This window comes from Hordeum vulgare, chromosome 7H, assembly GCF_904849725.1.
Source record: "Hordeum vulgare subsp. vulgare chromosome 7H, MorexV3_pseudomolecules_assembly, whole genome shotgun sequence".
In the NCBI taxonomy this organism is placed as follows: domain Eukaryota; kingdom Viridiplantae; phylum Streptophyta; class Magnoliopsida; order Poales; family Poaceae; genus Hordeum; species Hordeum vulgare.
The window spans coordinates 401,388,810-401,402,552 of NC_058524.1; the positions used below are offsets into that span (position 1 = coordinate 401,388,810).

A 13,743-nucleotide genomic window follows, 5' to 3' on the forward strand; every position below is an offset into this window, starting at 1 on the left:
GGCTGAGTTGCAGAAACTTTCATTCGACGGCCGAGTTGCAGAAACTTTCGCTTTGTTACGAGAAATGAATTTTGCACTCGTTAGTTCCTCAAACAACGGTCGAGTTTCAGAAACAATTTGCTTGTTGCAGAATTTTTTTCCTTCGTCTTTGTGTAACATAGGGAGGACGTGGGACAAAGAGATAGCCCAGGCAGCCATTCGACCGACTCGATCGAACGACAGCGTGTCCGACCGATGTCCAGCACGGATCAGCCGGCTGAGGGAAAGGTTTTCCCATTAAAAAAGACAAATCTCTAAAAAAATTAATATTTATAAACGGGAGTATAACTTTTTTTTCTTTTGAGACAAACGGAGTATTAAGATGTCCTCACCGTGTCACCTCGCCCGGTCCATGACCTAACCTTCTTAAACCCCAAGTTGACACAAAGAGAGGAAGGAAAATCAACCACTAACCCCTCACGCAGCACGCAAGCCTTTCCCCCCATTCTCCGGCGGCGGCAGCTATGGCGGCGGTGGCGGCAAGGTCCGGGCTCCGACGCATGTTCTCCATCGCCGACTTCCCGACGCCTAACACGCGCATGTTCTCCATCTCGGCCTTCTCGCCGCCGAACCCGCCCACGCCTCCCCCGAAGGCCGACCCCTCCCCCAACCTCTTCGTGTCCGGTACGACTGTTCCCTCCCTCTTTTCTTGTTCCATTCGCTCCTGTAACCACTCTCAGGCCTCGATCCCTGCCAGAGATTTTGCTCCAAAGCTCGCTTCTGTGTGCGAGAAAATGGTGTTGTGGCCTTAAATTTTTGATCCAGTCGATTAGGGTCAGATAGCATGCCACGTTGTGATGTTGCTTATTAGGTCTCTGTATACCCTTATAGATCCGTTCTTGCTAGATGTGCAGCAACAAATTAGGATTCCTTGTTCAATGTAAATTCATTACTCCTACATAAACACGCGGAGGGGACTGTAACTGTAGGCGGTTCAAATCCTTGATGTGGATTATACATTCTACGACATTATTCATATGGTTCTATTGGTTCCCTGATATAATTTTTTTTTCTGCGGGGAATGGCTGGCTTTATTTAAAAATCAACACTACAATCATTACACAACAAAGAAAACAAAGAGTTCATAACACTAGCCAGACAACAGATTGCCAGAACACACCACCAGAGTTCATAACACTAGTCAGACGATGAGCAGCAGTATTCACATTCTGTCAAACTGACAGTCTGCCACCACCTATCTCCACCAACAGAGAGCTAGCTGTGTGAAACTCCTTCTCAGCAGCCCTAAGCTTGGCCACTGCATTCATGCTATCCAGCTCCACCAGAAGTTTATGGGCTTCCAGCTTTTCAGCAAGGACGAGACCATTTTCTTCGACATGCATAGTGCACCATGTGAATTGGTTTTGAGCCAGTCTGGGGAGCGTTGTTCCAGCGCTTGGGTTCTCGCCTGCTGCTTGCCACCTGGACATGCTACAGATCGAGCTCCATTCATCTACCATTTTGTGAATTCCGGCAGCGGCGCACTGTGACTGATGAACACAAGGACTCACCATCTCTTACAGCATCACACATACGCACCAGCTTGTGCATGTTGTTAGGAGGAGCCTTGCCTCGACTTTATCGAGCTACCAAGAACAGTTAGGATGTGTTTGGTTCAAGAACGAAATGGAATGGAATGTCACGGTTCCATTCCACAGGAATGGATCGGTTCTGTTTCTATGTTTGGTTATGAGTATTAGATGGAATGGAATGGTTACGTTATGTGTTTGGTTTGGGAGTTGGAATGGAATGAAATAATTCTAACTTTGTATTTTCAGCAACAGAGTATTCAAATATTGAGAAACATTTGAATTTTATTTGCAAGACCAACAATGTATGGGTATACTCAAGCATATATCAAACACAAATTCACAATATTTTCTATTTAACAAGACGCATATATAGGTAAAAAAATTCATTTACCCAACAATCCAACATATGCATCAAGGAAAAATTATGAAAAACTAGATGCTGCTGGTATACTAATTAAGCTCTCTGTTGAAGCAATCCAATATTGGCACCAAGCAATTCCTATACTGCTGCTATACTCGTCCCTGTGCTAGCAGATGCTGCTCTCTGCTCCTGCTCCCCTGCCTGCTAGCCACTTTTGCCCAGGCTCTGCTGCTGCTGCTCCGTGGTTGCTGCTGTACTCCTCCACGGCCGCCGCCGCTGCAAGCAGCAAGGGAATCGATCTGCCGCAAGTCGCTGCTGTCGAGGAGAGCTACCAGAAATCCATCTCCTGCCCGTAGGAACGTGCCGTCGCTGCTGCCGAGGAGCGCTACAAAGGGAGACGAGGGATGAGCTTGGGATGGCCAGATCAGAGACCGGAGGTGGAGCAGCGCTGCAGATCGAGAGGGGGAGTTGGCTGGGGAGGAACTGTGGCGGGCCGGTGCGGCGTAGATCGAGGGAGAGAGAGAGAAGAGGGGGAGGCGGCGCGCCAGGGAGGAATGGGAGTGCGAGGAGAGAGCCGGTTCCGCGTCATCCGCTTGTTTTGGAGGTCTCACTCGGTTTCGCATCTGGGCCGAATATTTGCCCGCGGGAACGAGGTTTTGATCGTTCCATCTGTCAACTGAACACGAGAATGAGGCTGAGGAATGGGTCGGACCCATGACATTTCAGTCCGTCCCAGCAACCAAAACACCTCCTTAGGATACACCGCCGCAATAATTGCACAATACTCACCCTCAATCTCGCGTCCGTAAGAAGAAATCTAGCAAGTGCAAAGGCAAGAAGGGTGACGATAATGGGGAGGCGCAGGTGGTTCCGTGATACTCCTTCTAGACTGCAAACGTGGCTCAGATGTGTCAGTTGTTTTTATCTTTGTTTTCTTCTCTAGTTGAAGTGGGCCGATGGGGTTTCATTAGTGACATTGTGGCCCAAGTGTTGAGGGGTTGTTGTGGCTCTGTGTCGGGTGTGTTTGTTGGTCTGCCTCTGTGGTCCCATGGTTGGATAGTCCGGGAGTAGTTCACATGGGTGGGCAGGTTTGTGACGGGTTTCGCCTGATTTTCCATAAATTAACCAGGCAACTCTCTTCTGCTTAATTAGTGGATGAGGCAAAACTTTTGCATCCGTTTCAAAAAAGAAAGTCGGACCAACATCTATCTTTCACCTTCGACAGTCGTACACTAGCATGCTCTTCAGTAAACCACCATACCTGTGGGGAGGAAAGATACATCCAGAATTTATGAACCACATCCCCCATGAAGACAAAAAGGGACATAAAACACCTTTGTTATGAAGTTGATCTAGTTCTGCACTGATGGGTAAGTTATTCATGCAAAGGTGCCATAAATGGATATTGTGCTTGTTTCCTGCATCAATGGTACACAAATGAAGCCAGTGTAGCGACCGGTTTTCTGGGAAATAAGATTCCTAGAAAACAGGCCCTTGTGTTCGCCAACCCTAGGATTACTGTTAGCTGGTGGACACTCACTTGATACAGAAATTCCAAGCAAATACAAAGTTTGGGTACAAGACTATGAATGTTCATGGGGTTGGACAAAATGTCTAAGGCCTGACGGCGGAAGTGGCTCGTGGATCTCCAGTGCCCATGGGATTCCATTTCCACAGGAACAACTGACCTGGATAATTCCTATCTCGCAAGGATGCTATCCTCGACTCTTAGGTTCCGGGGTTGATATCATCGTGCTCCTCTCCAAATATACAATCTGGCCAAGACAATAGCCACGAACAAGCCAGTGAGTACTTTGAATGTACTCGCAAACATCATGAAACAGAAAAGTTAAAGCAGGTGAGATGCATGCACGAAAATCTTAATAACCCTGACATGCCATGAGATTTAAATTATGGATGCAATTATGCAGCTAAATCATTCATACTAATGATGTTTAAGCAAACAAGGTAGATGGTAACAATCAATTTAAAGTGTGGATCGGGCGTCTGAGGCGACACCTCTTAAGGACACGCAATATAAGCCACAATCGGGCGTCTGGGCAACACCGCATAGAGGGCTTATAATGAAATAATAACAGGTGTGTCGCAGTTGGGCGTCTGGAGCGAAAAGGGCTTATAGAAATTTAATAATGATGAATAGGTAATAGCATGCGTGCCACAGTCGGGCGTTTAAGCGACACTACATAAAGGGCATATATGAAAGTAATAACAGTTGCCGCAGTCGGGCGTCTAAGCGACACCATGTAAAAGGCTTATATGAAAGTAATAACCTTTGCGACAGTCGGGTGTCTAAGCGACACTACATAAAGGGCCTATATGAAAGTAATAAACGTTGCCACAGTCGGGCGTCTAAGCGACACCACATAAAGGGCTTATATGATAATAGTAACATCGAATATCCAGGAGGTAGAACCGTCCCAAGGGTACTCAAAAATTCATATACCAGAAATGATTAGTCCACAACAAAATTCATAATAATTATGGTTATCATCCTGGTTCATGATCATCATCATGTTTCAATTAATTCGTCCAAAGACCGACACAGACCGACACTTGACCCATCCCAGACTGTAGTCCCTACCCGCGGGCACGGCTATTCGAATAGATATTTAACTCTGAAGAGGGTGTACTCTTTACCCACGAGTAACGGATTTCTTTAGTCAACCAGAGATGTCAACTAATTCCGATTACGGTCTTTGAGTTGAGAACATACTTGACCCGCACACACCAGTTTAACTTCCCGATGCCTGGGATCACCCACGACACTCATTAAGTAAGACTCTGGGTGGGAAGATTACAATCTCCACTTAGCATGGGATCAAATTTATACTACGCGCTACTAAGGGGGCACCCCTCTCAGTCCCAGGCCGGAAACTCCCATGCCCTCGGACCAAGTGGCATGCCTACCAGTTGCAACTGCTATCTTCCACTGTGGCCTCTCTGTACGGTGTGTGCAAGGAAAGGGGTTGACGACTTACTCAACCGCACCCTACCCGTGGCAGAAACAAGTGGTAGCACAAATCAAGTATGGGGGTTACTGGCACAAGACTCGATCTACAGTCGGCTTAGGAGGTTTAAGTTTTCATGCAAGGGTTAGCACCACAAAATTTCTGATTGATATTCATTAGGGATACCACCCTCACACCTCGATATGCCCTCACTGACCACTCTCATAGCTACGAGATATCAGTTTCACGGTTACATGTTCATCACCCACGGTCACATGTTCATCACGACAAACCTCCCTCTGAGGTTGTCCAGACCCGCATGGCATATGTGGCATGAGGCAGTACCCACTCATTACTAGTATTATATGCTGAACAACAAATAGTTACCCAACACATGCACTCATGTAAAGTATGTTACTATGGGGAGTTTTTATCCAAATGACATAACCATGCATCCATTCATCGCAGCAAGCAGTCACACACTTAAGACAAATCGGGGTTCAAGATGCTTGCCTTGGGTATGCAGAAAGGCCGGGATCACTCCAAAACTTTGAAAGCTTTAATCTTCCCTCCACATTCCTATTTTTGAAAATATTCAATTTAACACACAATTCCAAAACAGCGTATAAAAGTTGACTGAATTTTTTTCAAATAAATCCTAAAATAAACTAGGTGAAATTTGAGAAAGGTAGGAAAAATGATCAAATCATTTGGAATTTTAGTTTAAAAATTATAACCAGTCAAAGTTGGGGTCAAAATTCTGTTTTTAAAATAAACAGAAAAGAAAGCGTTCTGATATGAATACATTTTCCCTACAGGAAGGCGCACTTACTACTCTATGCTTCTTAATAGGGGAAACACGCTTGCCACTGTGCGAGTTGCGAAGCTATGATGACTCACCGCCGGGTGGGTCCCACTTGTCGGGTTCGTCTTCGAACTCGTGCGGTGCTGACCAGAGGGCCAAGGGCAGCTTCGGCGAAGGCTGCCGGCGCTAGGAAGCATCATCCTCGGCACTCGAGCTACCCACATGATCAGGTGAAAGGTCCGCATCCGATGAATGTGGTGGACGGCGCTGGGGAGCTCGAGGTCGAGCAGGACCTCGACCATGGCGAAAGAGGCTCTCGGTGACACCGGGGCTTTGACCAAGGGGCATCTTCGATGGAATAGGTGTGGGGAAAGGGTTCCTGGGGGCTTGGGGAGGCTAGCAAAGGCCAAGGTGGATCTGGAGGAGCTCAGGGTGGCCGGTATTTGATCGGACGTTGGCGGCGGCGATGTTGCCGGAGGTGAGTAGCGCGGTTGGCTCCGGTCAAATTGGAGCAAGGGGGGGGGGGGGGGGGCTAGCTGCGGTTCTAGGTAGGGCGCTGGGGTGCTCAGAGAGCTTGGGGCCTCCTTATATAGGCGTGCGATGTTGGTTTCGTCGGAGCCCGAGGATAAGGTCGTCGGCGACAACTTCTGGCGACGGCAGGGACGCAGAGCTAGCTAGCAGGGCTGCAGGGGCTCGAGGACGACTGCGCGCTGCTCTCGGGAGCTAGCTGGCACGCGGGGGTGGCTTGGGTGGTGCTGGCCACGGCAGAGCCAATGTCGCCATGGCTGCTGCTCTGAGCGGCGCAAGGCAGCGGCGACAAACGGTCGGGGCTTGATGCGGCGCGATGCGGCTCTGCGGGCTGGCCAAGGGGCAAGGGGCGCGGGGTTGGTGGACGCAGCGACTCGGGCCTAGATGCGTGCGCTACGCGTGCGCTGCTCGCGCTTTGGACATGCCCATCAGCTGCTCGATGAAATGCCAGGCACAGCTAGAGGTCTTGGATGCACGTGCAACTTCCCAGGTCTAGGTTAAGGTCTAAGGCCAAGCTGCTAGACATACTGGTTTGGCCAGGGGAGTAACTTCACAAGGCAAATGTAAAACCATGCCAAATCTGGCCATGCTCTCTAGGTCTTTGATGAAATGCCAGGGGCATCAAAAGGATTTTTCTGGCATCCAAACTTCCCAGGTTGGTGTCTCTCTGGTCACTAAGAATGCTGGTGGGTTAGATTTGAAAAAGGAAAAACTTGCTAATGCAGTTTTTGGGGAAAAACAGTTCTGGTCAGAAAATGCAGGCTATTAAATCATATACTTAAAATGCTCCAATGGGGCTAAACTCCTGGGCTTAAGGGTTTGGTAGGGCGAGCTTCAAGCAGTAAAAAATTCATGGCCATCTGAGCAAGGTATAATAGTGCTGCAGTTCAAATTGCCAATCTGGACCAGAATGAAAATGAGGTTGTGCTGCTCAAATTTTTCAAAGGACAGCCATGGGTTTTTGCATAAAAGTGGATCACATGCATCCCTTGACATCTCCAAATTTTTGTGGAATTTTTAAATGAATTTATGAAATGGTTGTAGTGCAACTTAGGCTCTTAAAAGAATGAAAATGCCTTTGAAGGAATTTAATTTGGCAAGTTTTATTATAAAAAAATACCCCCCATTAAATTAGTGAAATGAAATAAAAAAAATCTCAAACAATTACTCAAGCACACAATGATCTTCAAAAGTGCTACTTGGAAAGAAAAGTTTTTGGGAAGAGGCTTTGAAATGAGCAATGAGGCATATTATTTTTCATTTTTAATCGCCTCTTAGGAGGCTGTAATCCCCCTTCTTTTCAATACAAAGAAACGCATGGCTCTTTGCGTTTTCTCGATTTTTTTTTCATTTTTATTTATTTCAGGCAATATTTTAATTAATAAAAATGTGGTTAAATTTTTGGGGTGTGACAGCCAGCCATCATGCCCCTGAGATGAAGCAATCCCCAAATCAGCTCTCCCTTTTTCATGGTAGTATGCTCAAGATATCTTTCACCCATCTGCACCTCCTCTTTCTGAAAAGGTCGAGCCCTCCACAAACAGCTCTGGACCAAATGAAGATCTGTTGGTTCCTTTTGTCAGAGTGGCTCTTGGAATCTACGGGTCAGAACAGATCAAAGTTGAGGTTCCATTATTGATTCTTCACACTTGTCCCTTCTTCATCAGCTCGTGCCCATAACAAATACTACACCAAGTGAAAGAAGCACTCCCAGGGAACCTAGCATCAAGATAATTGCCAGAGAGAAAATATCGCGCTTTAAGGATCCCTGCACACATAGCATCAAGATTTGTAAGAAGCTCTTTTTAAAACATGCAAGATCTCTAAATCCCAAGCTGCCAGGCAGTTTGAACTTTGGAGAAACACATACGCTCCCAACTGATCCAATGAGCCTTCTTCCTTCCACCAGCCGCGCCCCACCAGAAAGTTGCCGTGATTGACTGGAGCATCGAACATAGGCCCTTATTAGAACGGAAACATTTCATTGTGTGACCTGGTACCGCCTGCAACAGACTTGATGAGGATTTCTTTTCCAGCCCTTGTGAGACATTGGCCTTTCCAGCCCTGCACTCTCCCCCAAGCATGGTCTAAGATATGCTTAAAACAGTCATGTTTTGAGCATCCGACAACCATAGGTACTCACTCCTCATAACCTGTGTTACTCTTCCTCTTTCCAGATGAGAGCTGAAAATCCTTTGGCACATAATATGAAAAGGTATAGCAAATGGGACCCCCCTGCTGGAGCCCTCTAGATGGCTTAAACATTTAAGACTTACTCCCATTGAGCTTAACATCATACTTGACAGTTGAGACAAATCTCTTGATCCTCTCCACCCAACTAATCGAGTAATCCATCTTGAGCATGGCTTGAAACAGAGAATCCCATTTGACTTTGTCATATGTCTTCATCAGTTTGATTGTACAAAGTTGCATACTTTTGGTACTGCAATTTTAGGTGACTAAAATCTACAAAACTTTCAGGCAACTGAGGATTAGCATAACTGCTTAAAATATTTTATGTACAAGGATTACGAGTGTATCACTATGAGAAATGAACTGTATTTTGTGGAATCCTGAATGACTACGGAACATTTGGTGAATATATCTGGATTTGTCTAGAGAACCAGAACTTAGATAGAGCATAAACATGGTCATGTATTTTAGTCCAAGTATCCAACCTCATTTTGGTCAAGTCAGTGCATGCCAGAATGTAGACACTACTAATTTTCTGTTCAAATGGGCTTTGAAATTTATGACTATGCTATCACCACAGCAATATGATGTCATGATTCAGATGGTGCGGTGCGACCCCTTGGCCCGGTGGACCTGACCTGGCTTTTGGCACCAATAGGGTAACCCGAGGGCCCATGTAACCTTTACGGTCCAACAGGGCCATATTCGTTTGACCCTAGGGTCGAACTGCTCCTTCTTCGTGCTTTGCGAGGCGCCGCCAGCCATGCTCCAACACGGGTGGCTGCTTCTGGCGACGCCCGCGCACGCCTTGTAGCTTGTGCCACCAGGTCGTCTGTACGTTCTTATCGGTGTGGTCCGATGCACCACAACAACGGCCACGCCCATTACCCACGACGGCTCGACGGAGCGCTCGCCCTGCAGCTCGTGCCACCGCGTCGGCTGCACGCAGGGATGGGCATATTTAGACCGAACCGAACTACCGAACCGTATTAACCAGGACCGAAGCCGAAGTGACCGAAACCGATTCCTTCGGTACCTAACTCGGTTAGCGATTCCTAAAAACCAAACTAACTTAGGTAGTTTTGCTCCACCGCGTCGGTGCATCAAGCAGGCCGAAGAACCGAGGCGCACTGCTAATCCCCTGCTTGTCCACCCCGCAAACTACCACACCCGCACCAAATAAGCAGTTGTTGACCTGTAGCATTCCCAACGTGTTGTTTGCTAGCCCATGTAAACCAGCCCAGAAAACCTACATCATAGTAGCACTGTATGGGTCCATCTAGCATATTCCACCAGCCAGCCCAACCCATTAATTTCCAGGCCACAGCCCACATCGGTCTGTTCGGTGCCGAACCGAGCACCGAACCGAGCGATCGGTGCCCTGAAAGCACGGTTCCAAAATTTTGTATAGACCGATCGGTGCAAGTTTTGTTAGAACCGAGATTTCTAAAATACCGAAGTACCGAACCGTTTGGTTCGGGGGAACCGAACGCCCACCCTGAGCTGCACCCCCGTCTCAGCGTCGTTTGTGGCGCCACAAGCACCGCCACATCGTCGACCACATCCAGTATACGTACCCGCGCACGTCCTGCAGCTCGTGCCGGCTCACTGGCCACAGGTCCACCGTGCACGACGCCACGGTCGCCACCACGTCCATAGCCCGCGACCGCCCCATAGAGCCAAAAATGGACGTCTTGTTGCCGCCAGACTAGGGGCACTCACCCTGCTGTATCCCGACGTTGATGGGAACACGACATACCCGTACGGCGCTGGGTCATCCTCGCCGGCGGGCGCCCGTGTACCTCTTAGACGAACCTAGATTTACCCGTGGCCCTCTTAGACGAGGTGTGGGCCGAACCGTGGACCTGTGGTTTTGCAGGAGGTTTAGAGGTGCAGTAACTTGTCCAAACCGGTCTGGATCACTTGAATCTTGACTATGATGTCAAGTGAGCATCCATCTCTTTGAATCACAAAGCTGATTCACACTGCACAACAAGACAAATTTCAATTACATTTTATTTAGCCTTTTGACCATCTTAGTTCTTGTTTGATCCTACATGAAACTGATCGAACAGCTAAGCATCCTTCAAATCTCATTTGAAGCCAGTAGAGCTGTAGTAAGCTATAGGCTTCCTACTAACTACCATTGAAAGCCAATACAGTTGACAGTGGCATGACTCTTCGATTCATCTTTACCCTTGACAAAGCTTGTTGAAATTTGTATCCAACTTGTTGTGCATATTTTGTCCAACCAGCTCTTAGCCTTGTGGTATACACAACATCTGAATTCTCATATTAATAATAATGATTTGTAGGGTTAAGCAAGCGTACAACAACTGATGGACTTAGAGAAGCTTTTGCAAAGTTTGGGGAAGTTGAACACGGTATGTGTTTAAAATTTCTGTTACTAAACAGGGCATTGTACTTGAAGGTTCTCACTTCTGTATCCAATTGCAGCTCGAGTTATCACAGATCGTGTCACTGGTTTTTCTAAGGGGTTTGGCTTTGTAAGGTATGTTACAGTTGAAGATGCAGCTAAAGGAATAGAAGGAATGGATGGAGAAGTAAGGTTTCTTATCATACTTATTGTTCTATTTCTGTGGATCATTTAATTCCTTAACACCTATATTTGCTCCCCTCTTGGTCTGGTGGTTCTGTGACTTTGCTTTATTCTCACGTTGATCGACCCTGTCTCTTTTTTCGTACAATGCTTGGTGCTGGCCATTGGCCGGTTTTAGCCATTAACTGGTTTTATTATTTTCTTCTCTCTTGCAGTATATAAGTATGTGATTGTAGATATGTAATAAATGTATAAGAGTACTAATTTTAACATGGTCCCTCTTACGTCCTCTTTTCACATGGGAGATAAGACGGTAAAAGCTATCAGACCCACTACTTAATGGAATCAACGGCTCAGATCTATAATATACTCTTACCTCTCATGTGAAAATAGGAGATAAGTGGGACCATCTTAAAACAGCTCACAAGGGTATTATGCATATGTTGATTCAGATGCATGGATTAAGATTGTAATGCATCTGTTTCATCAAAAAGGCCAGTTTACCTCTTTGTTTGGTGGCTACCCAACCAACTGTACAGCAGCATTTGAACTGTTTGTCCTCTTAGTTCTGGAGTAGCCTGACTACCTTCAGGGAATCAGGATACTGCAATTCAAAGTTGGTTCTTCCTAAAAATTATGTTCAATGCATAATTACATAGGAAGAGTATTCAGATACTACATGCATGATCAGTGGATTACCTCGATTCTAGGTGGGTTGGAAACAGTTCTGGAAAGACCATTTAGAAAACAAAACACATATTGCACCATTAATAAAAAAACTAGTCCAACTGGGGATGAGCCCCGTATCGTCCATGTGGGTGAGATACTGACCGGATTTGAACCCTGGTCATGAGGGATGCGCCGGTGCGGCCCTATCACTGGGCTATTGTTGCCCAGTTCTCGCATATTACTTCGACATTCTTAAATTACTGTGTACTGCAACAAGATATATATATATATATATATATATATATATATATAATATTAAGGGATTAAATTGTCTCAAAGGTATTGCGGGGATCCATGGCTCTCTTGACATATTACTTCGACATTCTTAAATTACTGTGTACTGCAACAAGATATATATATATATATATATATATATATATATATATATATATATATATATATATATATATAATATTAAGGGATTAAATTGTCTCAAAGGTATTGCGGGGATCCATGGCTCTCTTGACCTGTTGCATAAAGCATTGCTATATTGTTTGTATTATTAACAACATGGGGAGTAATTTGTGTTTCTTCAAGTTTTGACACAGCTTAATTTTTGTGCAGTTTCTGGATGGATGGGTTATTTTTGCTGAATATGCCAGACCCAGACCACCGCCTCAGATGGGAGGGGCAACTCCGCAGCCACAACAATCTTGGGGCTCTCCTTCTGGTTCATGGGGCTCGCAGTAGATGAAGGGACAATCATTCTATTCTATCTGGCTGTGCGTCTGACAGCGTATCAACCAGCCATCGCATTCTACATTTAGATTATAGCCACATCGTTTTGTCCCAGGTGTGAACACCGTTGCCTGATCCAATATTCTCGTCGTGTTGGACCGGTCGTTTACGGCCTCCACATGGAGAAGCACTTGTGGAACCTTATATGGACCAAGCAGGTATTACTGTCAGCATGCAACAGCTTGGGACCATTGCTAATAATGTCTTGTTCCTGTGGGTGTCCTTGTTATGTCAAGAATGTCCCTTTTATTTGAATTCGTCTCGTAAGCCTTATCAGCTGCTGATGGCATGTGCTGCTCTTGTACTGCTGGATAATGACTTGTAGCTTGGATGAAGAACACGTTTGCAAGCGAATCTCGAACTGAATTCCCCTTGATCTAATCCGTTCAGGTGATGGCGACAGGGATCTGTGCAGCGCATGCGTCTGTGTACCGCGTGCCTGTTCCTGATTTGGATTTTGTTTTTGCCAGCTTATGGTCTTATCTGAACTATCATCTATCATCTGTACCATGAACCTTGTGTTTCCTGCTACTGTCTGCGCTTTTTACCGTATGCACGTATGTCATCTGCTGTTACTGTCATCGGTACACTGGTACAGTATCTACCTACGGTTGGCAGTTGCTGATGATACGAGGATGCCGGTTACCGACATGGTGCTCTCTTCTAGCTGTGCATTCCAGTCAGAGTTAATGGCATTGAGTGTGACGTCCATGAACCACAAGCTGCTTGCCCGGAAACTTGCCTGCTCGCGCCGGCCAACGACCGCCTGCATCGTCAACAGCGCCAATGCCGACGCCGCCGCGTGCTCTCGTGGCATCATAATATCTGTTCCACCTGTAGAGGGCATCGTCTACTGTATCTGCGGCGGCTGTTAATCCCTTCCAAAGTTTTAGGGGGAAATCCCCCGGGAAGCGGAATCTGTCGTCGCCGTCGGCATGTCGCGGTGTCGTGCGTCACGCCGGGAGGATCGCGTTGAGCTCGAGGGCCTTTTACTGCGCGGGCAATGGCAGCCTCAGGGGCTCCTTTCAGACGGAGGAGATGGCGAGAGGTGCCCTGGGATGCAGGGAAGCCGCCGCGTCGCGCCACGTTGGCAGCCTCCTTGCGGTTTATCCAGGCTATCTGACCCGTCTAATCCAATCCAATCTATCCGTTTATTGTGTGTGCGCGCGTATCCGGTGTCTCCATTAAATGGACTTGATTGTGCCAACAGTGAGTCAGTGACTTCAACCAAACTCAAATGTTTCTTTTTAAATTTCTGGAATAAAAGGTCTTTATTTTGTGCCACAGCA

General features: G+C 46.6%; 1 protein-coding gene across 1 annotated transcript; it reads left to right on the forward strand.

Moving 5' to 3' along the window:
• Positions 1 to 412: 412 nt before the first annotated feature.
• On the forward strand, positions 413 to 12,808 carry LOC123408775 (organelle RRM domain-containing protein 2, mitochondrial-like). Its single transcript, XM_045101819.1, has 4 exons — positions 413 to 663; positions 10,743 to 10,811; positions 10,885 to 10,991; positions 12,281 to 12,808. Exons 1-4 carry the CDS (start codon positions 504 to 506, stop codon positions 12,404 to 12,406), a joined length of 462 nt encoding a protein of 153 aa, XP_044957754.1. The 5' UTR covers positions 413 to 503; the 3' UTR covers positions 12,407 to 12,808.
• Positions 12,809 to 13,743: the final 935 nt, after the last annotated feature.